Source organism: Salmo trutta, chromosome 10, assembly GCF_901001165.1.
Source record: "Salmo trutta chromosome 10, fSalTru1.1, whole genome shotgun sequence".
Taxonomy (NCBI): domain Eukaryota; kingdom Metazoa; phylum Chordata; class Actinopteri; order Salmoniformes; family Salmonidae; genus Salmo; species Salmo trutta.
Window position 1 is genome coordinate 19,910,066 of NC_042966.1, and position 23,155 is coordinate 19,933,220.

General features: G+C 46.2%; 1 protein-coding gene across 9 annotated transcripts in view; it reads right to left on the reverse strand.

Annotated features, from left to right (window-relative positions):
* Nucleotides 1-23,155, reverse strand: part of wu:fj29h11 (protein NO VEIN) — a 68,037-nt gene that overhangs the window by 23,584 nt on the left and 21,298 nt on the right. For 6 of the 9 annotated variants that reach the window (XM_029764788.1, XM_029764791.1, XM_029764792.1 and 3 more), the window contains 16 exons: nucleotides 22,451-22,648; nucleotides 19,076-19,216; nucleotides 18,673-18,933; nucleotides 13,818-13,998; nucleotides 13,479-13,645; nucleotides 13,031-13,192; nucleotides 12,741-12,916; nucleotides 12,288-12,472; nucleotides 11,831-12,055; nucleotides 10,207-10,316; nucleotides 9,801-10,028; nucleotides 9,525-9,615; nucleotides 6,581-6,788; nucleotides 6,337-6,484; nucleotides 5,971-6,148; nucleotides 5,683-5,860 (listed from right to left, as the gene is read on the reverse strand). In XM_029764788.1, coding sequence (XP_029620648.1) covers nucleotides 5,683-5,860; nucleotides 5,971-6,148; nucleotides 6,337-6,484; nucleotides 6,581-6,788; nucleotides 9,525-9,615; nucleotides 9,801-10,028; nucleotides 10,207-10,316; nucleotides 11,831-12,055; nucleotides 12,288-12,472; nucleotides 12,741-12,916; nucleotides 13,031-13,192; nucleotides 13,479-13,645; nucleotides 13,818-13,998; nucleotides 18,673-18,933; nucleotides 19,076-19,216; nucleotides 22,451-22,648 — 2,837 coding nt within the window. Of the gene's footprint in view, nucleotides 1-5,682; nucleotides 5,861-5,970; nucleotides 6,149-6,336; nucleotides 6,485-6,580; nucleotides 6,789-9,524; nucleotides 9,616-9,800; nucleotides 10,029-10,206; nucleotides 10,317-11,830; nucleotides 12,056-12,287; nucleotides 12,473-12,740; nucleotides 12,917-13,030; nucleotides 13,193-13,478; nucleotides 13,646-13,817; nucleotides 13,999-18,672; nucleotides 18,934-19,075; nucleotides 19,217-20,762; nucleotides 21,132-22,450; nucleotides 22,649-23,155 lie in introns of those variants that run through there. The other 3 variants (XM_029764793.1, XM_029764796.1, XM_029764797.1) reach the window with 3 other exon arrangements.

Sequence of the window (23,155 nt, forward strand, 5' to 3'; positions counted from 1 at the left end):
CTTTGTCATTATTGGGTATTTTGTGTAGATGTTTTAATTCATCCATTTTAGAATAAGGCTGTAACGTAACAAAATGTGGAAACAGTCAACAGGTCTGAATACTTTCCGCATGGACTGTAGATTTCAGTCATAACTGTAACTCGGCCACTCAGGAACTTTCTCTTCTTGGTAAGCAACTCCAGTGTAGATCTGGCCTTGTGTTTTAGGTCATTGTCCTGCTGAAAGGTGAATGTAACATTTGGAAAAAGGTGATGGTGTGTGAATACTTTCTGAAGGCACTGTATACCATTTAGTATATGTAAAGACAAGATTAAATTGAGAATAGTATGATGGGTGAGAATATTATCACTTGTGAATGATGCCCATCGTGTGCAGTCTAAGGCAAGAAACAACGCCTGCCCTTTTTCCTTGACTTTTTCAAATCATAGTCACATGCAACATGTTGCCTTGCCCAAAGGCCTATATGTTTTGAGGTTTGTTTCGCAACTAAAGTGGCCAAATAACTCCAAAACATGGCCTATAGGCCTAGGATCCATAGCCTACAGAGCCTAGCGAGCGACGCAATTGCTCAGTGACTGGCCTCTATTTCAAAAAGGATCCCAGCTTTCTCGTGGTGCTATATTTATTGGTCAATTCTTAAAGTTAAGCACATTAATCCGCTTTACAACTGGTGCTATTCAAGTGCAGGCTGCAGATTACTTTTTGTGAGCCATTCTAAATAAAACATTATTTCACACATATATTAGTAGGTTATATGTAAAGACCAGATTAATTTGAGAATAGTCTGATGGGGTGAGAATATTATCAAGCGCTTGTCAAATTGTGAATGCGACTGATGAAGTGTGCAGCCTGCGCAAGAAACAGAGCAGAACTCATGCCTTTCATGCGACTTCTATCAAATCATCATTAGTCGCATCAAGCAGCTTTAGAATGTATTAAACAAATCATAACACAGACTAACATTTGAGTCACAAATAAAGTTGCATAAATAACTCTAAATTAAGCACATTGTGCACTGATTTTCTTGCACTGGCTATATGCACACTCGCTGGAGTCTACCCACACACACTTGCTGGAGTCTACCCCCCCCCACACACACACACACACTTGCTGGAGTCTACCCACACACACACACTTGCTGGAGTCTACCCCCACACACACACACACACACACACTTGCTGGAGTCTACCCACACACACACACACACACACTCGCTGGAGTCTACCCCCCCCACACACACACACACACACACACACACACACACACACACACACACACACACACACACACACACACACACACACACACACACACACACACACACACACTCGCTGGAGTCTACCGACACACACCCACACACTCGCTGGAGTCTACACACCCACACTCGCTGGAGTCTACCCACCCACACACACACACACACACACTCGCTGGAGTCTACCCACACACACCCACACACTCGCTGGAGTCTACACACACACACACACACACACACACACACACACACTCGCTGGAGTCTACCCACCCACACACACACACACACACTCGCTGGAGTCTACACACACACACACACACTCGCTGGAGTCTACACACACACACACACACTCGCTGGAGTCTACACACACACACACACACACACACACACACACACACACACACACACACACACTCGCTGGAGTCTACACACACACACACACACACACACACACACTCGCTGGAGTCTACACACACACACACACACACACACACACACACACACACACACACACACACACACACACACACACACTCGCTGGAGTCTACCCACACACACCCACACACCGACACACACTCGCTGGAGTCTACACACCCACACACACACACACACTCGCTGGAGTCTACACACCCACACACACACACACACACACACACACACACTCGCTGGAGTCTACACACACACACACACACTCGCTGGAGTCTACACACACACACACACACACACTCGCTGGAGTCTACACACACACACACACACACACACACACACACACACACACACACACACACACACACACACACACACACACTCACACACACACACTCGCTGGAGTCCACACACACACACACACACACACACACACACACACACACACTCGCTGGAGTCTACCCACACACACACCCACACACACTCGCTGGAGTCTACCCCCCCCCCCCCCCACACACACACACACACACTCGCTGGAGTCTACCCACACACACACACACACTGGAGTCCAAACACACACACACACACACACACACACACACACACTCGCTGGAGTCTACTACACACACACACACACTCGCTGGAGTCTACCCACACACACACACTCGCTGGAGTCTACCCACACACACACACACACACACTCGCTGGAGTCTACACACATACACACACACACACACACACACTCGCTGAAGTCTACTACACACACACACACACACTCGCTCGCTGGAGTCTACCCACACACACACACACACACACACACACACGCTGGAGTCTACCCACCCACACACACACACACACACACTTGCTGGAGTCTACCCACACACACACACACACACGCTGGAGTCTACCCACACACACACACGCTGGAGTCTACACACACACACACACACACACACACACTCGCTGGAGTCTACACACACACACACACACTCGCTGGAGTCTACACACACACACACACACACACACACACACGCTGGAGTCTACACACACACACACACACACACACACACACACACACACACACGCTGGAGTCCACACACACACACACACACACACTCGCTGGAGTCCACACACACTCGCTGGAGTACACACACGCACTCGCTGGAGTACACACACACACACACACACACGCTGGAGTCTACCCACACACACACACACACACACACACACACACGCTGGAGTCTACCCACACACACACACACACACACTCGCTGAAGTCTACCCACACACACACTTGCTGGAGTCTACCCACACACACACACACACACACACACACACACACACACACACACACACACACACGCTGGAGTCTACCCACACACACTCACACTCGCTGGAGTCTACACCACACACACCCACACACACACACACTCGCTGGAGTCTACACACCCACACACTCGCTGGAGTCCACACACACACAAACACACACTCGCTGGAGTCTACCCACACACACACACACACACACACTCGCTGGAGTCTACCCACACACACACTTGCTGGAGTCTACCCACACACACACCCACACACACACTCGCTGGAGTCTACCCCCCCCCCCCCCACACACACACACACACACTCGCTGGAGTCTACCCACACACACACACACACACACACTGGAGTCCAAACACACACACACACACACTCGCTGGAGTCTACACACATACACACACACACTCGCTGGAGTCTACTACACACACACACACACACACACACACACACTCGCTGGAGTCTACCCACACACACACACACACACACACACACTCGCTGGAGTCTACACACATACACACACACACACACACACGCACACACACACTCGCTGAAGTCTACTACACACACACACTCGCTCGCTGGAGTCTACCCACACACACACACACACACACACACGCTGGAGTCTACCCACCCACACACACACACACACTTGCTGGAGTCTACCCACACACACACACACGCTGGAGTCTACCCACACACACACACGCTGGAGTCTACACACACACACACACACACACACACACACACACACACTCGCTGGAGTCTACACACACACACACACACACTCGCTGGAGTCTACACACACACACACACACGCTGGAGTCTACACACACACACACACACACACACACGCTGGAGTCCACACACACACACTCGCTGGAGTCCACACACACTCGCTGGAGTACACACACACACACTCGCTGGAGTACACACACACACACACACACACTCGCTGGAGTACACACACACACACACACACACACACACACACACACACACACGCTGGAGTCTACCCACACACACACACACTCGCTGAAGTCTACCCACACACACACTTGCTGGAGTCTACCCACACACACACACACTTGCTGGAGTCTACCCACACACACACACACACACACACACACACACACACACACACACACTCCCTGGAGTCTACCCACACACACACACACACACACACACTCGCTGGAGTCTACCCACACACACACACACTCGCTGAAGTCTACCCACACACACACTTGCTGGAGTCTACCCACACACACACTCGCTGGAGTCTACACACACACACACTCACACTCGCTGGAGTCTACCCACACACACACACACACACTCGCTGGAGTCTACCCACACACACACGCTGGAGTCTACCCACACACACACACCCACACACACACTCGCTGGAGTCTACCCACACACACACACACACACACACGCTGGAGTCTACACACACACACACACACACACAGGCTGGAGTCTACCCACACACACACACACACACACACTCGCTGGAGTCTACCCACACACACACACTCGCTGGAGTCTACCCACACACACACACACACACACTCGCTGGAGTCTACCCACACACACACACGCTGGAGTCTACCCCCACACACACACACACACACACACACACTCGCTGGAGTCTACCCACACACACACACACACACACTCGCTGGAGTCTACCCACACACACACACACACACGCTGGAGTCTACCCACACACACACACACACACACACACACACACACACGCTGGAGTCTACCCACACACACACACTCGCTGGAGTCTACCCACACACACACACACACACGCTGGAATCTACCCACACACACACACACACACACACACACACACACACTCGCTGGAGTCTACCCACACACACACACACACACACACACACACACACACTCGCTGGAGTCTACCCACACACACACACACACACACACACTCGCTGGAGTCTACCCACACACACACACACTCGCTGGTGTCTACCCACACACACACTCGCTGGAGTCTACCCACACACACACACTCGCTGGAGTCTACCCACACACACACACACTCGCTGGAGTCTACCCACACACACTCGCTGGAGTCTACACACACACACACACACACACACACACACACACATACTGCACTGACACGCCGACACACAAACAACATACGCGGAGCACACGCATGTTGACGCCACACACACACACACACACACAGACACACATTCACATCTCTGCTGCTAGTTTATTCTCTGTCCTGATTGCCCCTACCTACATGTACATATTACCTCAACTACCTCGTACCCCAGCACATTGACTCGGTGCCGGTGCTCCATGTAGAAAGCCTCGTTACTGTTATTTTATTGTGTGCATTGAACAATAAAAGGCCACTCTAAAAGGTGCACATTTTCCTAACTTTGACTCTGCATTGTTGGGAACGACCTCGTAAATAACAATTTCACAGTAATGTCTACACCTGTTGTATTAAGCGCACGTGACAAATCAAATTAGACATTACTACTAGACACACCTGGTGTGGGTATGTGTTGTCACTCAGGTGTGTGTGTGTTTTACCTGGTTTTAGATGTCATTAGACTCACCTGGTGCGTGTGTGTTGTTGGCCAGATGTGTGTGTAGTCAGTTTGTTGTATGTGAGTGATGCCACCACTAACCTGGTATGTGTGTGGTTGGCCAGGTGTGTGTTGAGAGGTCTCTCGTCGTCGACCCAGTGTGGCAGGATGTATCCCATGGGGCCACTGGTCTTGTTGAAGCACAGATGGAATCCGTTAGAGTGGATCTCAGGACAGTCAGTCACCTTGAACACGGATTTAAAACCTATTCCCTTCTGACCTAAGGAAGGAGAAAGACGTGGAGAAACAGTTTAGAAAATACTTTTCGTGCACCTCAGATCTAGTCTTAGATTGGTTACCAATAGGGTTTCAAACTCTTTTAGCTGTTACCTATGTATCCGTATTTGTGTTTGCCCTTGGTGCTGCGGCCCACGTCACAGATGGCCCGAATGTTTTTCTCCTGGAAGCCTGTCTCGTTGTTTAGGACAGTCACACAGTCTTTCTCCACAACAAAGGCCAGCGCAGGGATAGGGCCCCCCTCTGTCGGGTAACTGTTATCATCAGCGTTCTGTGAATAGCACAATGAAGAAAGCACATTCTAAGTGCATTGCATACAGTAGATCTCAAAACACCTGGATGAGCTCAGGCAGAGAGAGAGGGAGAGAGAGCGCGAGAGAGGGATAAACAAGACAGAGGAGACGGGGAGAGAGACAGAAACGAAAGCGAAAGAGGGAGACAGAGGAGCGAGTCAGTCACCTGTATGAGTTCCAGTACAAAGTGTGTGTCTTTGCTGTAGAGTTCAGTGGACAGCCGGTCCAGACTGCGCCCCAGCCTCTCCTGGTGAACAGTCATCAACCTCTGACCCTCCTCATTCAGCTCTACTCCAATACCAAACTCACTCTTCCTGTAACAGACAGCATTGTGAGACCAGGGTAGTGTTTCTATTCATGTATTGTGTCATTTTATACGTTAGGGAGTATAAAGGAGGTTAAAGACAAACCTGATGTCATCAATGATGTCCTTGTGGCAATCTACTCTGCTCTCTGATTGGCTATCAGCATTGTCCGCTTTCTCAGGCTCAGCCAATGACTTCCCTTCCTCTCTGTCTTCCTCCCCGTTTCTCTCGGTGTGTTTGTCTCCGAGTGTCTCCAAGATCTCAGAGCTCAGCTCATACAACTCATCATCATTGTCGTCTTCATCCCAGCCATCTGAAGGACGAAGATCTGTTAGAAATCTGACTGTATTTTGACTACTAGGGATGTGACGTATCTTAATGTTTAAACCAGTAGGCTGGAACCAAAATATAATTTTTTTGTTTTGTTCTGAATAGAACCACCATTTTTTTTGTTTCGTTCAACTGTTTCGACCACCAAAGTAAAGTTCTGAACCAGTTTGAACCACAAAAAAAGTACCATTTTTTAAAAAACATTTAGCTTATTAATACCCCCCTAGAGTGGATGTCAACACCCCAGTGGAAATCTAATTAGCAATCCACTGCATCCAACAATGTCGCACCTTCGCATCTGCGATGAAAGGTGACAGAGCTAGAGCGGTGTTTGTCAGACCATGAGACATCTCGAAAATCAGTCTTCTCACAAAATCGCCTGTAGCATGTGAACGGTTTGGCCTAGAAACTATACTGAACAAAAATAAACGCAACATGCATACATTTAAAAGATTTTATTGAGTTACAGTTCATATAAGGAAATCAGTCAATTTAAATAAATTAATTAGGCCCTAATCTATGGATTTCACATGACTGGGAATACAGATAAAGTATGCAGAACCGGATTCGATCACAATCGGCCGTGATCTGGAGTCCCATAGGGCGGCGCACAATTGGCCTAGCGTCGTCCGGGTTAGGGGCTTTACTTGGCTCATCGCACTCTAGCGACTGCTTGTGGTGGGTCGGGCACCTGCAGGCTGACCTTGGTCGTCAGGTGAACGGTGTTTCCCCGACACATTGGTGCGGCTGGCTTCTGGGTTAAGCGAGCGGGTGTTAAGAAGCAAGGTTTGGCGGGTCATGTTTCGGAGGACGCATGACTCGACCTTGGCCTCCCGAGCCCGTTGGGGAGTTGCAGCGATGAGACAAGATCGAAAGTGGGGAGAAAAAGGGGGCAAAAAAATCATGTGTGACCACCATTTGCCTCATGCAGAGCGACATGTCCTTCGCATAGAGTTGATCAGGCTGTTGATTGTGGCCTGTGGAATGTTGTCCCACTCCTCTTCAATGGCTGTGCAAAGTTGCTGGAAATTGGCGGGAACTGGAACACGCTGTCGTACACGTCGATCCAGAGTAGAGGTCGGCCGATTAATCGGCACGGCCGATTTCAAGTTTTCATAACAATTGGTAATCTGCATTTTTGGACGCCGATTATGGCCGATTACATTGCACTCCACGAGGAGACTGCGTGGCAGGCTGTTACGTGTCCACCTGTTACGCGAGTGCAGCAAGGAACCAAGGTAAGTTGCTAGCTAGCACTAAACTTATCTTATAAAAAACAATCAATCTTCACATAATCACTAGTTAACTACACATGGTTGATGATATTACTAGGTTAACTAGCTTGTCCTGCGTTGCAAATAATCAATGCGGTGCCTCTTAATTTATAATCGAATCACAGCCTACTTCGCCAAACGGGTGATGATTTAACAAGCGCATTTGCGAAAAAAGCACCGCCGTCGCACCAATGTACCGCAGCATAAACATCAATGCCTTTCTTAAAATCAATACACAAGTATATATATTTTTTTATCTGCATATTTAGTTTAGAAATTCATGTAAGCAGGCAATATTAACTAGGGAAATTGTGTCACTTCTCTTGTGTTCTGTGAAAGCAGAGTCAGGGTATATGCAGCAGTTTGGGCCGCCTGGCTCGTTGCGAACTGTGTGAAGACCATTTCTTCCTAACAAAGACCGTAATTAATTTGCCAGAATTTTACATAATTTTGACATAACATTGAAGGTTGTGCAATGTAACAGCAATATTTAGATTTATGGATGCCACCCATTCGATAAAATACGGAACGGTTCCGTATTTCACTGAAAGAATAAATGTTTTGTTTTCAAAATGATAGTTTGCGGATTTGACCATATTAACGACCACTTTTGTGCTCAATAATTTTTTGGATATTGCCAATTTTGACTTTCTGGCTGTGGTAACTAGTGCAAACCCTACCAGACGGCGCTCACTTTACTGCTATCCCCTACTCACTCAGCAACGATGGTATTAATTATGTTTTAGGTTCTCTGTTGTGTACCTCTCCTTCATGTTCTCAGTTGTCAGTATGTACTTCATGCCCCGCTTCTCATTAATGTGATGGCTCGTTGCAATGATGTTCGACAGCGTGCTCATAGATGTCCAGCAATCTGTTAACGCCACGTATGGTGTTTGAGAGCTTGTGCTTTGCACTTGCAGAGGAATCATTGTACAATTTCTCCATCAGGGTCGCCACGGTTTTTCGACAAGGCATCTTGTAGTCTGGTTCTAGATATGCCATTAGGGTATTGAAGCCGACATCCTCTACCATTGACAAAAGCTGCATATCAACTGCAATCATTTCTGTAATCAGCGCTGTGATTCTCTCATTCTGTTCCTTAGGACTTCACTGCTGTCGCTTCCCTGTCTCACTCTGTGCCATTTTTCCAACTGTTAACGACAATGACATGCGGAGCGCTGTATATCCATGGCAAAAAAAACGGGAAAGATGCATATCTCCTCCTACTAACGTTACAGCATTGTTGCATTAGGTACTTGTAAATAAAAAAAATCCTTTATAATGATGATAGGAGCCTGTTTGGAGTAGTTTTGTGATAACTGCACTGTGATTTTAATTTTGTAAGAAAATATATATATATTTTTGGTTAGGGATTTTTCTAAAACGATCCCAATGTTGTTTAAACATTCACAACATAACCCATAATGCTCTAGTGCTCTCCTCACCTGCGTGCTGTGGCTGAGTGGGGTGGGAGGAGTCAGAGCTGTAGTCCTCTGGGAACTCCTCATCCTCACTGAGAGAATACACAGGAGCAGGCTGGAGATAGGATAAGAAAGAGCGAAAGGGGGAAGATTTTATACAAAGCAAAAAAGTGGAGCTTTAGACTAAAAAAACAAAACAGCTACGGATAAAAAAACAATTTCAATTCATTAAATACATTTAAAATTTTAAATATAAACTTAATTGACCCCATCACTGATGGTAATCTCCCCTGTTCTGACCTTGGTCTGGTCGGCTGGTGGTGTTTGGGTCTGGTTCTGGTTTAGGTCCTGGTTCTGTGGTGGGCTGAGCTTGGTGTGGTAGTCCTTGACCCAGTCTGTGATGCCAAGCACGATGCCCAGCTGGTGCAGACAGTTGAGGTGGCGCAGGTTGGACCGGGCTGTAGACAGCAGCACCGCTTTAGACTTGGCCTGGCCGCCCAGCACCCGAGAGAAGGGCTCCAGAAACACCTAAAAGGAGGGGGATGGAGAGAGGTTATACGGTCCAAATTGATTACAGAATTTCTTTCCACTCATGGCTGGTTTTGAATATGAACTGTAAGGCTCCCTGTGGGCCCTGGTTAAAAGTAATGCACTATATAAGGAATAGGGTGCCATTTCAGACACAACCTGTGACTTGAACGCTGACCTGTTGCAGCAGGGCCCGGCAGGTTCTGGTGGGGATGCGGATCAGACAGTCCAGGAGGAAGAGAGCCACAGAGCTGAAACACGACCCGTCCTCCTCAGCCCGTGACAGATCTGAAGACGCATCTTATAAATTAATTATATATATATATATATATATATATATATATATATATATATATATATATATATATATATATATATATATATTAGAGAGTTCCTAGGGCCCAATAAAACTTTTGCCCGATTGCGATTTATCCCCAAATTTTGTTTTCTCCGTTTTCTTTTTTAAGGTTTCCCTTTTTCAAAATGTTTTCAGGTTTCTGCTCTCAATTTTAGGGCTAGACATTCGGGGCTGCCGCTGGCCCGGCAACATCTGCTGAGCACACCGGGCCAGATAATCAAGCTTTCATATGGCCGTATAGTTGTATTTAATCCTTCACATTTGACACTCAAACTTGTTATCAACCTGCATTCGATTTCCAAGTGGAGTCAAGAATGTCAAAGCCTTCCCTCTCTGTCTCGAGTGAGCCCCGCCTCAGTATGTTCTAAATACTCACGTCAGTCGTCATCATCAATTCAGAGTTGAACACAGGCATTCCAAAATCACAGGATAAAAGTCCCCACCTGCTTTTCAGTCTTCTTTTTTTTATATCAGATATCCCACACCGCAATGTCATTATTAGCAAATAAAGGTTTACGTAGGCCTACCTACATGTAGCTGCCTGATCACCGACAATGATGAGACAGCCTATACAGAGGAGGTGAGACACTGCCAGGACAAAACCCTCTCCCTCAACATAATCTTGGCAAAGGAGATGATCGTGGACTACAGGAAAAGGAGGGCTGAGCACTTCCCCATTCTCATCGACGGGGCTGTAGTGGAGCAGGTTGAGAGCTTCAAGTTCCTTGGTGTCCACATCACCAACAAACTATCATGGTCCAAACACACCAAGTCGTGAAGAGGGCACAACACCTATTCCCCCTCAGGAGACTGAAAAAGATTTGGCATGAGTCCCTAGATCCTCAAGAAGTTCTACAGCTGCACCATCGAGAGCATCCTGACTGGTTGCACCACCGCCTGGAATGGCAACTGCTCAGCCTTCGGTCGCAAGGCACTACTGAGGGTAGTGCGTACGGCCCAGTACATCACTGGGGCCAAGCTTCCTGCCAACCAGGGGCTCTGTACCATAGAGTCACTTCACCCCTACCTACATGTACATATTACCTCGACTAACCTGTACCCCCGCACAATGACTCGGTACCGGTACCCCCTGTATATAGCCTTATTGTTATTTTATTGTTGCTCAAATTGTTTACTTTAGTTTATTTTGTAAATATTTTTCTTAACTATATTTTCTTAAAACTGCATTGTTGGTTAAGGTCTTGTAAGTAAGCATTTCACGGTATGGCGTAATCAGCAGTTGTAATCAGCACCTGACAAATAAAATTCTTTGCCGAAGCCAGTAATTTCCTCATTCGGCCAGTAGTTTCACCTGGTACTGGTCCGGTGTGCCACTGGCAAATTTACTTGAATGTCAAGCCCTGGAAATCACATTTTTTTCTTAGAAAAACAACACAATAATCATGATATAATCATGATATCAAGTTCCCCATCACCTTCTTACCTTCCTTCGCTACCGCCGCCGCCAGAGAGCTCTCCATGTGATTGGCCAGGAGGGCGGTGGGGGCGTTGGCTGTCCCATCAGCCACCACCATGGAGACCAGGTGTCCTGCCGTGCCCACGGGGTCAAGGGTCATGGCTGCCTGGGAGAAGAGCTTGTCCCCTGTACAGGTGGTGACCCGCAGGAGAACACCTGGGGATACCTCCAACGCTGACAGGTCTGTGCTCGCTGCCCCACAACAGATGGACATGTCATGTATATTTATTATGATCAACTTTGTATCGATTTTCAATTTAGAATAAAAAAAACACAAGAAACGAAATGTCTGTATATAAGCCCACCAACATGATCAAACATTATTGGCCTTCAACAGATACATTACTATCGTTAACACTACAACCCCGGTCTAAGACTGTAGGGGCTAGGGGGTCAATTTGTAATTGCTGCGTATGGTTCCTACCAGCGTTCCTGTCGATGAAGTCCTTAAGGGGTCCGTGGCGGGGCCTGAAGACCAGCTCCCACTGGCTCCACTGACCCAGCTCCTCCAGTAGAGGGCAGGAGAGGAGACAGGATAAGGCCTGGGTCTGAGAAACCTCCCCTAGGATACCCACCATCTGCTGGGCCTCACCTACACTACTGCTACTGCTGGGGGGGAGAGAAGGGGTAGAGTAATAGAGCATGGAAGGAGTGAGAGAAAAAGAAAGAGTGAACAGGGGTTTAAGATAAGTGAAAAGGAGATTGACATTTGATCAGTCCAATTAAAGGCCGACTTTACAACCAATCTGCCCCCAACTTTCCACTGTACTGTACTGTAGGAGAGGTGTGATTCCCAAATGGTACCCTATTCCCTACATAGTGGAGGGATAGTGCACTATATCGGGAATAGAGTGCCATTTGGGACACATCATCTTACCTGGTGTCTCTGGGGAGCAGGGCTGCCTCGTAGAGGACATGGCTGAGCCCTACTCCCAGACTGAGGTCTCTCTGGCGCTGCACCAGTCCCACCAAGGTCCTAAGAGGTCCCAGCCCCAGGTCTCGACTGTCCCTCACCCCGTAGTGGGCTCTCAGACACCACTCGATGTGGGACAGCTGGGAGAAAGACACCCACAGAGATAGAGAGATCAATAAACATGATCAGTACAGACATTTAGACAATAGGAGTGTGTGTGTGTTTGTGCGAGTGTGACCACGCATCTCACTCACCCCGTCTGGTTCGTTGGCCGATTTAGTGCCACACTGTCTGATAAACTCAAACACGTCTTGTCTGTTGGGTCTGAAGCCACATCCCTGGCCCTGCCAGTCCTGACCACCACCACCACTACTGCTGCCCACGACCACAGCGCTGCCTACAGTCTCCTGCAGGACCTTCACACAGACAAGAGGAGAGGATGGATTCATCAATACAGCATGAGAGGTATCAGGCTTTGTCTGAAATCACACCCTATTCCCTATTTAGTGCACTATTGTTGACCAGAGCACAGGCAAAAGTAGTGCACTATATAGGGAGCTATTTGGGACACACAACTGCACTCTATAATGATTCCTCTCCTCGCCTCTTTTTCCTCATGACCACTGAAGGAAGAGGGGTGACGGGAGAGGAGAGGAACAGGAGAGTGATTGAACAGACAAAGATTAGAAGAGAGTTTGTTACCTGAGCCTGTTTGACTAGGAACTCCAGGAAGGAGCCCTGCTCCAGAGAGGTGAACTCTGTGACCTGGAAGTGCTTGGCTAACTTCCTCTCCAGAGACGCCACATGGGCCAGGGTGAATGGAAAGCTGTGATTGGACAGGCTCTCCTTCAGGACCTGCTTGACTTCGGCTGAGACACACACGCACGCACATGTAAGCACAAAGGTCATTGTTGTACATTCACGGTCATATATGATACGATAGGATTCTTTAACGATTTCAAGATCCAGATTCCCAACCTACACTTAATCTTATCATTGAAACGAAGTGAGACACTGATAATGAGTGATGTTAGCAGCTACCTTCGCTGGGTGGTGTAGCCTGTGTTTTCTCCTCAGCTCTCCTCTCCTGAGTGTGTCTGGCTGGCTTCTCTTTGGGCACCAGGTCCTGAGGGGCAGCCAGCGACCCCCCACAGATAGCCAGTTGGAACAAGGCCCTGGCCAGACGGTCAGCTGACACACGCAGCATGAAGTCCTGCACCGACTGGACAGGAAATGACAGCACACTCCGTCAGTCACATTACGGCATTAGAGAAAACCATAACCTCTGAGACACAAGACATCATCGTAAATAGGACAGTGTGGGCAGATTTGTTTGTCAAATAAAAAAAATGTGGGCCAGAAAAAAAGGGCAGTTATTTCAAAATATATAGGTCCACCATAATTCATACCTACTTTCAGGATTTAGACGTTCAAGTGTAGTCCAGTTGTTTTTTTAAATCCAAATGAATCATTTCCACAAGACAACAAACATAAAAGAGGACTGTTGCCCATCCCGGGCCTAGATAGTGCCAAAGTGTCTGGCTCCACTGTCACAACAACTCCAGACATATTCAACCCAGCATCAGGCTGAAACAGCCACAGCTGAAGCAGACTAGCCAGCCAGTGTTTTGTTCACTAACAACTTTTTCCTATGGCTTTGTTTAGGATTAGCCAATTAGCAAGTATTACTTACGGTGACATTTCCTTAATAAGCAGAAAAGAGACAGTTGTTCACACACTCATTCGACTGTGATCCACCTCTCTCTTACTCTCCCCCTCTTGCTCATGGACCGAAGCAGGGGCTTAGTGGAATTATCACCCAGTCTCAAATTAAAACCAGGGCATGGTGTGACATGTCATGGGGGATAACCAGCTAAATCCCAAAGTTTTACACAAAGTCCCCTAGTAGAGAAAGAGGGATCAGAGCAGCCTTCTGAGGGGTAACAGAGAGAAGGTTAATGAGGTTTCTGCTAGATGTAGGTCAGAGGGAGGAGGGATTCTAGGGTCAGAGTTTGACCTTTAGAAATCTAAACATTTGTAACTGTTGGAGCCAGTTCCTATATTTCTTTATATTTTATATTCATATTGCGCCATTTAGAAAAACTTAAAACCAGTTGCAAGATTTGAGACGCACATGTTTTACCTTGATCTTTTTAGTTTAAATGGAATATTGGATCCTTTGTTTACCTTGTACTGATCATTTTGGATTCTACAAATAAAACATTTGGAGTTTTATTCATCAAGCCATTGGATTCTTGACTTTCTATGGGATTTTGGATGTGCGTCTTACATCGTGCAACTGGTTTTGCCACGGCTAATCGAAAGCCGCTACATTTAAGTAAAAAAAAAGCAAGAAGAGTTTTATGAAACACTGCATTTTCTGTGACAGTGATCATGCATTGGAATTCTGGCAGAAGTTGAAACACAGGCAATTTTTCTGTGCTTTGGATGTCTCACAGGGGGGCATACAGTGCATTCAAAAAGTATTCAGACCCTTTGACTTTTTCCACATTTTCTTACGTTACAGCCTTACTCTAAATTCTCAATCTACACACATAATTCCCCATAATGACAAAGCAAAAACTGGTTTTTAGAAATGTTTGCAAATATCACATTTACATAAGTATTTAGACCTTTTACTCACTACTTTGTTGAAGCACCTTTGGCAGCGATTACAGCCTTGAATCTTCTTGGATATGACACTACAAGCTTGGTACACCTGTATTTGGGGAGTTTCTCCCATTCTTCTCTGCAGATCCTCTCAACCTCTGTCAGGTTGGATGGGGAACGTTGCTGCACAGCTAATTTCAGGTCTCTCCAGAGATGTTCGATCGGGTTCAAGTCCAGGCTCTGGCTGAGCCACTCAAAGACATTCAAAAACTAGCCCCGAAGCCACTCCAGCGTTGTCTTGTCTGTGTGCTTAGGGTCGTTGTCCTGTTGGAAGGTGAACCGTCACTGCGGTCTGAAGTCCTGAGCTCTCTGGAGCAGGTTTTCAATCAAGGATCTCGCTGTACTTTGCTCTGTTCATCTTTCCCTTGATCCTGACTAGTCTCCCAGTCCTTGCCGCTGAAACACATCCTGACAGCATGATGCTGCCACTACCATGCTTCACCGTAGGGATGGTGCCAGGTTTCCTCCACACATGACGCTTGGCATTCAGGCCAAAGAGTCCAATCTTGGTTTCATCAGACCAGAGAATCTTGTTTCTCATGGTCTGAGAGTCCTTTAGGTGCCTTTCGGCAAACTGCAAGGGGGCTGTCATGTGCCTTTTACTGAGGAGTGGCTTCCGTCTGGCTACTCTACCATAAAAGGCATGATTGGTGGAGTGCTGCAGAGATAGTTGTCCTTCTGGAAGGTTCTCCCATCTCCACAGAGAAACTCTAAACACTGTCAGAGTGACCATCGGGTTCTTGGTCAACTCCTTGACCAAGGTCCTTCTCCCCCGATTGCTCAGTTTGGCCGGGGGGCCAGCTCTTGGAAGAGTCTTGGTGGTCTTCCATTTAAGAATGATGGAGGCCACTGTGTTCTTGGGGACCTTCAATACTGCAGAAATGTTTTGGTACACTTCCCAAGATCTGTGCCTTGACACAATCCTGTCTTGGAGCTCTATGAACAATTCCTTCAACCTCATGGCTTGGTTTTTGCTCTGACATGCACTGTCAACTGTGGGACCTTATAGACAGATGTGTGCCTTTCCAAATCATGTCCAATCATTTGAATTTACCACAGGTGGACTCCAATCAAGTTGTAGAAACATCTCAAGGATGATCAATGGAAACAGGATGCACCTTAGCTCAATTTCGAGTCTCATAGCAAAGGGTCTGAATACTTATGTAACTAAGGTATCTGTTTTTTTATTTTTTATTAATTTACCTGTTTTCACTTTGTCATTATGGGGTATTGTAAGTAGATTGATGAGCAAAATGTTTTATTTAATACATTTTAGAATAAGCCTGTAACGTAACAAAATGTGGAAAAAGTCAAGGGGTCTGAATACTTTCTGAACGCATTATATGAGCAAGAACTGTCAAAAGCACATGACCTACCAAGTGTCAGCAAAAGAAGAAAAACCACAAGCCGACTGAGGAGGAGGCTCCTACAGAAGTCAGTGAAAAGGCATTGGTGACATAAGCAATTGCCATTTAATGAAGTTCTACACTTTATATAGATTTATCAAGCCACTTGGATCGAAGCAGCGCTGCCGACGAAAAAGACCATGAGTTGCGTCCCAAGTGGCACAGCGGTCTAAGGCACTGCATCGCAGTGTTGCGGCATCACTACAGCCTTGGGTTCGATCCCAGGATGTCATTACTGGCCGTGACTGGGAGTCCCATAGGGTGGTGCACAATTTTGCCCAGTGTAGTCCGGGTTAGGGGGGGTTTACTTGGCTCATTGCGCTTGGCTCATTGCGCTTTAGAGCCTTTAGGCTGACTTCGGTCATCAGTTGAACGGTGTTTCTTCCGACACATTGGTGCAGCTGGCTTCTGAGTTAAGCGGGCGGGTGTTAAGAAGCGCGTTTTGGCGGGTCATGTTTCAGAGGATGCATGACTCGACCTTTGCCTCTCCCGAGCCCGTTGGGGAGTTGCAGCGATGAGACAATATGTTTTTTTTAAAGACAGTGAGTACAATACCGGTATAATGTGTAAGCTAAGCCGGTCTTTTGTGATTGTTGGTTTGGAAATGTTTGACACGTCTGTTTTGGAAACAAATGTCGCAAGCTCTTCAGCTTTGAATAGGTTCATTAGGCATTGTTGGAAATGCACTGTTGATATTTAAGTTGTCCAAGTTGATTGGCTCCCGACGATGGAAGCTCAGAACGTTAATTAAGAAAAATACTGCTATTCAAGCATTGATGGATGGTGGCGAAAATGATGAAGTTGTCAGCAGTAATGTTGAGGTGTTCAATGGCTGACTTTATGGAACTGCATGTGGCTGTGCATAAAACGTTGCCTGAAGAGGAGGGTCTGATCATGCCGATTGGTATGAACCAAAACTATTGCTTTTCAAGGAATTTCTAGATCAAGTGAAAGGTGATTCCCACCTGCAAAGTGTCATTGGTCCAGATGACAGTATCTCTGTTGGATCAGAAAGTGCATCCAAGTCTAAAAATGACCATTGGGCCATTGATCAACACGACAGTGTATTTGCTGTATCAAAAGAAGTCCCGTGCATCCAGAACAAGGTCAAGTGCATCCAGTGCTAGAATGAAAGCGCAGGCTGAGCACGCTGCTTTGAAAGCTAAAGCTGCCGTTTTGGAAAATAAACATGGAAGAAACCCAAATAAAGGCAAACGTGGAATTATTTTGAAAAGGAAGCTGAGCTGGCTGCAACAGCTGCCAAAATGCAAGTTTTAGAGGAATGTGAAAAATCCTCTGTTGCTCAAGCAATGAAAAGACCAGTGGATAACTGTAAAAGTGACTGGACCAAAGCTGAACAAAGCCTATGAGGCATTTCGGAGACTGTATGCACAAAACTCCAACATCACAAGAAATGAGTTGTAAAAGAAACTGGAAAGAATTTGACCACAACGCCTCTGAGGCATTCATGCAAATGATGACACGAAACCCTGCACGAACATTACCTACTCCTACTGTGTACAGGATCGCAACAGGGAGACCAAGCCATGGTGCACCAAGGCTGCATTCTGCAAGAAACATCATATAAGCACAGCAGCCACAGCAAATGTTAGTAAAAGTGAGTGTTTAAAATAGTGAACCCCAAAGCCATGGTCATCTACAGGGTTTGCAGGCTTTGCTTCCCGCCCAGCTCTAACCCACCTGATTAAACCAATGACCCAACCAAAGACCATCCAACCAACCATCCATACGTTTTGTATCGCTGTCTTAGGTTAATCAATTAATTAAGCAATCAATCAATCAATCAACCAACCAATCACCTTGGTCATCTTGGGGTTGAAGACCCCGGATGCATTGGTGAAGACCTCGAGCACGGCATCGGCTGCAGTCATGGTAACGTATTTCTTCCTCAGCTCAGCACTCCCGACAGAGGAGAAGAGGACGGGACCCTGTGCTCCCTCCATCACGACCCTCTTCATCTTCCTCATCCTCTCCCCCACCTCCTCCTCCAACTCCCTCTGGATGGCCTCCCGGGCACGCTCCATACACACATGCTCTGAGCTCACCGCCTTCTGTAAGGTCTGGGGGGAGAGGGGGGAGACATGCATGAGATATAATAATAACAATAATTATGTTATTTACGTTACTTCAAATAAGAGATTCATAACCTCTGACCATATTCCAACACTTGAAACTGATACCTCCGCGAAGCTCAAAACTTACGGCTATGGGCAGGCCCACGGTGTGTATACGAATGCCCAGTTCGTAGGGAGAGTCACAGCTATACTGGTCAGACAGGTGCTTCATAAACTCAGCCAGGTCCACCTTGGGCTTATTCTGTTTCCTCCTGAACACACGCAGACTCTGGAAGGAGGAGACAGAAAAACGATTGATTGAACAATCAATCAATCAATATATATATATATATATATATATATATATATATATATATATATATATATATATATATATATATATATATATATATATATATATATATATTTAACCTTTACTTAAACAGGGAGTCACCTCAGGGTCTCATTCACAAGGGAGCCCTGCAATTACAATTCATATGCAAAATCAGATAGTACTAAAATACAGCACAACAAACAATCAAGAAAAAACAGCCACATATCTACTACCAAAGCCCTTACCCTGCCTGTCACTTTGCCTGAATCTTGCTTAACCTCTCTGGGGTAGGGGGCAGTATTTTGACATCCGGATGAAAAGCATGCCCAAAGTAAACCGCCTGTTACTCAGGCCCAGAAGCTAGGATATGCATATATATTGGTAGATTTAGATAGAAAACACTCTAAAGGTTCTAAAACGGTTATAATTATGTCTGTGAGTATAACAGAACTGATATGGCAGGCGAAACCCCGAGGACAAACCATCCCCCCCCCCCCAAAAAAGAAAAGCTTACCACTATTTTCAATGGCTAGTACTATAATTATAAGCCCAAGTCCTCCCAAATTGCAGTTCATAGGGCTTCCACTAGATGTCAACAGTCTTTAGAAAGAGTATCAGGCTGGTTTTTGGAAAAATGACCCAGAAATTGTAGTTTTTCTAGGTGGCTCCCATTTTGGCTGTAGTGTTTCCAAGCGCATGGAGGAAAGCGCGTTCTTTCTTATTTATCTCCGGTAATGAACATACTATTCTCCGTCTTAAATTGTAAAGTTTATTTGCGTATTAGGATACTTAAGGTTTGATTATAAATGTTGTTTGACTTGTTTGGAAAAGTTTATTAGTAACGTTTGGGATTCATTTTGTATGCATTTTGATGGAGGGAAACTGAGTTGATTATTAAGAAGGACATTATCGAACAAAAGGACCATTTGTGATGTAACTGGGACCTTTTGGAGTGCCAACTGAAGAAGATCAAAGGTAAGGCATTTTCTAGTCGCTATTTCTGACTTGTGTCACACCTGCCTGGTTGAAATATGATTTTCATGTGTTTGTATGCGGAGTGCTGTCCTCAGATAATCGCATGTTTTGCTTTCGCCGTAAAGCCTTTTTGAAATCTGACACGGCGGCTGGATTAACAATAAGTTAAGCTTTATTTTGATGTATAACACATATTTTCAAGAATGTTAAATATTTTAATATAGTATTTTTATTTTTTTTTCGCGCTCTGCAATTTCACTGGATGTTGTCCAGGTGGGACACTACCGTCCCACATACCCGTAAGAAGTTAAAGGACCATGAAAAAGACCGCCACCCGCACTGGGTGTTCTGAGTAAAGGACAATTATACCAGGTCCCCAGTTAGAGAAACAATGACAAAGTAAAATAGTCATGTGCCTCTATCTGGTGAATGTCTCTCTCACCCTCAGTATGTCCACAGACTCTGTGTTCAATGTCTCTCTAACCCTTAGTATGTCCACAGTCTCTGTGTTCAATGTCTCTCTAACCCTCAGTATGTCCACAGTCTCTATGTGTTCAATGTCTCTCTAACCCTCAGTATGTCCACAGTCTCTATCTGGTGAATGTCTCTCTAACCCTCAGTATGTCCACAGTCTCTATATGTTCAATGTCTCTCTCACCCTCAGTATGTCCACAGTCTCTATCTGGTGAATGTCTCTCTCACCCTCAGTATGTCCACAGTCTCTATCTGGTGAATGTCTCTCTAACCCTCAGTATGTCCACAGTCTCTACCTGGTGAATGTCTCTCTAACCCTCAGTATGTCCACAGTCTCTACCTGGTGAATGTCTCTCTAACCCTCAGTATGTCCACAGTCTCTACCTGGTGAATGTCTCTCTAACCCTCAGTATGTCCAGTCTCTCTAACCCTCAGTATGTCCACAGTCTCTCTAACCCTCAGTATGTCCACAGTCTCTGTGTTCAATGTCTCTCTAACCCTCAGTATGTCCACAGTCTCTCTAACCCTCAGTATGTCCAGTCTCTCTAACCCTCAGTATGTCCACAGTCTCTCTAACCCTCAGTATGTCCACAGTCTCTCTAACCCTCAGTATGTCCACAGTCTCTGTGTTCAATGTCTCTCTAACCCTCAGTATGTCCACAGTCTCTCTAACCCTCAGTATGTCCACAGTCTCTCTGTGTTCAATGTCTCTCTAACCCTCAGTATGTCCACTGTCTCTCTAACCCTCAGTATGTCCACAGTCTCTCTAACCCTCAGTATGTCCACAGTCTCTCTGGTGAATGTCTCTCTAACCCTCAGTATGTCCACTGTCTCTCTAACCCTCAGTATGTCCACAGTCTCTACCTGGTGAATGTCTCTCTCACCCGCAGTATGTCCACAGTCTCTATGTCTCTCTAACCCTCAGTATGTCCACAGTCTCTACCTGGTGAATGTCTCTCTCACCCGCAGTATGTCCACAGTCTCTGTCTCTCTAACCCTCAGTATGTCCACAGTATCTATATGTTCAATGTCTCTCTCACCCTCAGTATGTCCACAGTCTCTACCTGGTGAATGTCTCTCTCACCCTCAGTATGTCCACAGTCTCTACCTGGTGAATGTCTCTCTCACCCGCAGTATGTCCACAGTATCTGTGTTCAATGTCTCTCTCACCCTCAGTATGTCCACAGTCTCTATCTGGTGAATGTCTCTCTCACCCGCAGTATGTCCACAGTCTCTATATGTTCAATGTCTCTCTCACCCTCAGTATGTCCACAGTCTCTATCTGGTGAATGTCTCTCTCACCCTCAGTATGTCCACAGTATCTATATGTTCAATGTCTCTCTCACCCTCAGTATGTCCACAGTCTCTACCTGGTGAATGTCTCTCTCACCCTCAGTATGTCCACAGTCTCTATCTGGTGAATGTCTCTCTCACCCGCAGTATGTCCACAGTATCTATGTGTTCAATGTCTCTCTCACCCTCAGTATGTCCACAGTCTCTATCTGGTGAATGTCTCTCTAACCCTCAGTATGTCCACAGTCTATCTGGTGAATGTCTCTCTAACCCTCAGTATGTCCACAGTATCTATATGTTCAATGTCTCTCTCACCCTCAGTATGTCCACAGTCTCTATCTGGTGAATGTCTCTCTCACCCTCAGTATGTCCACAGTATCTATATGTTCAATGTCTCTCTCACCCTCAGTATGTCCACAGTCTCTACCTGGTGAATGTCTCTCTCACCCTCAGTATGTCCACAGTCTCTATCTGGTGAATGTCCTCGTCCTTGGTGTTGCTGTCTATCTTGAACATGCGATGGATGAGAGGCAGTTTACACAGCGGCCCCAGGTTCAGCTCCTCAAAACGCTTCTTGTTCTTCAGACCAGCCAGGTTCTGACCCAACTCATACAGGGTACACATCGCAGTCACAGCCTCTGCAGACTGAGAGAGATAAGGATACATGACAGTTAATGATCAGATTATTCAGTTTAAAAACTGTATTAATGTACGTGCGTATGTGTGCAAACTGAACATGTTGATTTGACAGTGCGTTGCAGGGGCTTCTGGTATATGTGTGTGTGTACAGTCGTGGCCAAAGATTTTGAGAATGACACAAATATACATTTTCAATGTCTGCTGCCTCAGTTTGTATGATGTCAATTTGCATATACTCCAGAATGTTATAAAGAGCGATCAGATGAATTGCAATTAACGGCAAAGTCCCTCTTTGCCATGCAAATGATCTGAATCCCCAAAAAACATTTCCACTGCATTTCAGCCCTGCCACAAAAGGATCAGCTGACATAATGTCAGTGATTCTCTTGTTAACACAGGTGTGAGTGTTGATGAGGACAAGGCTGGAGATCACTCTGTCATGCTGATTGAGTTCGAATAACAGACTGGAAGCTTCAAAAGGAGGGTGGTGCTTGGAATCATTGTTCTTCCTCT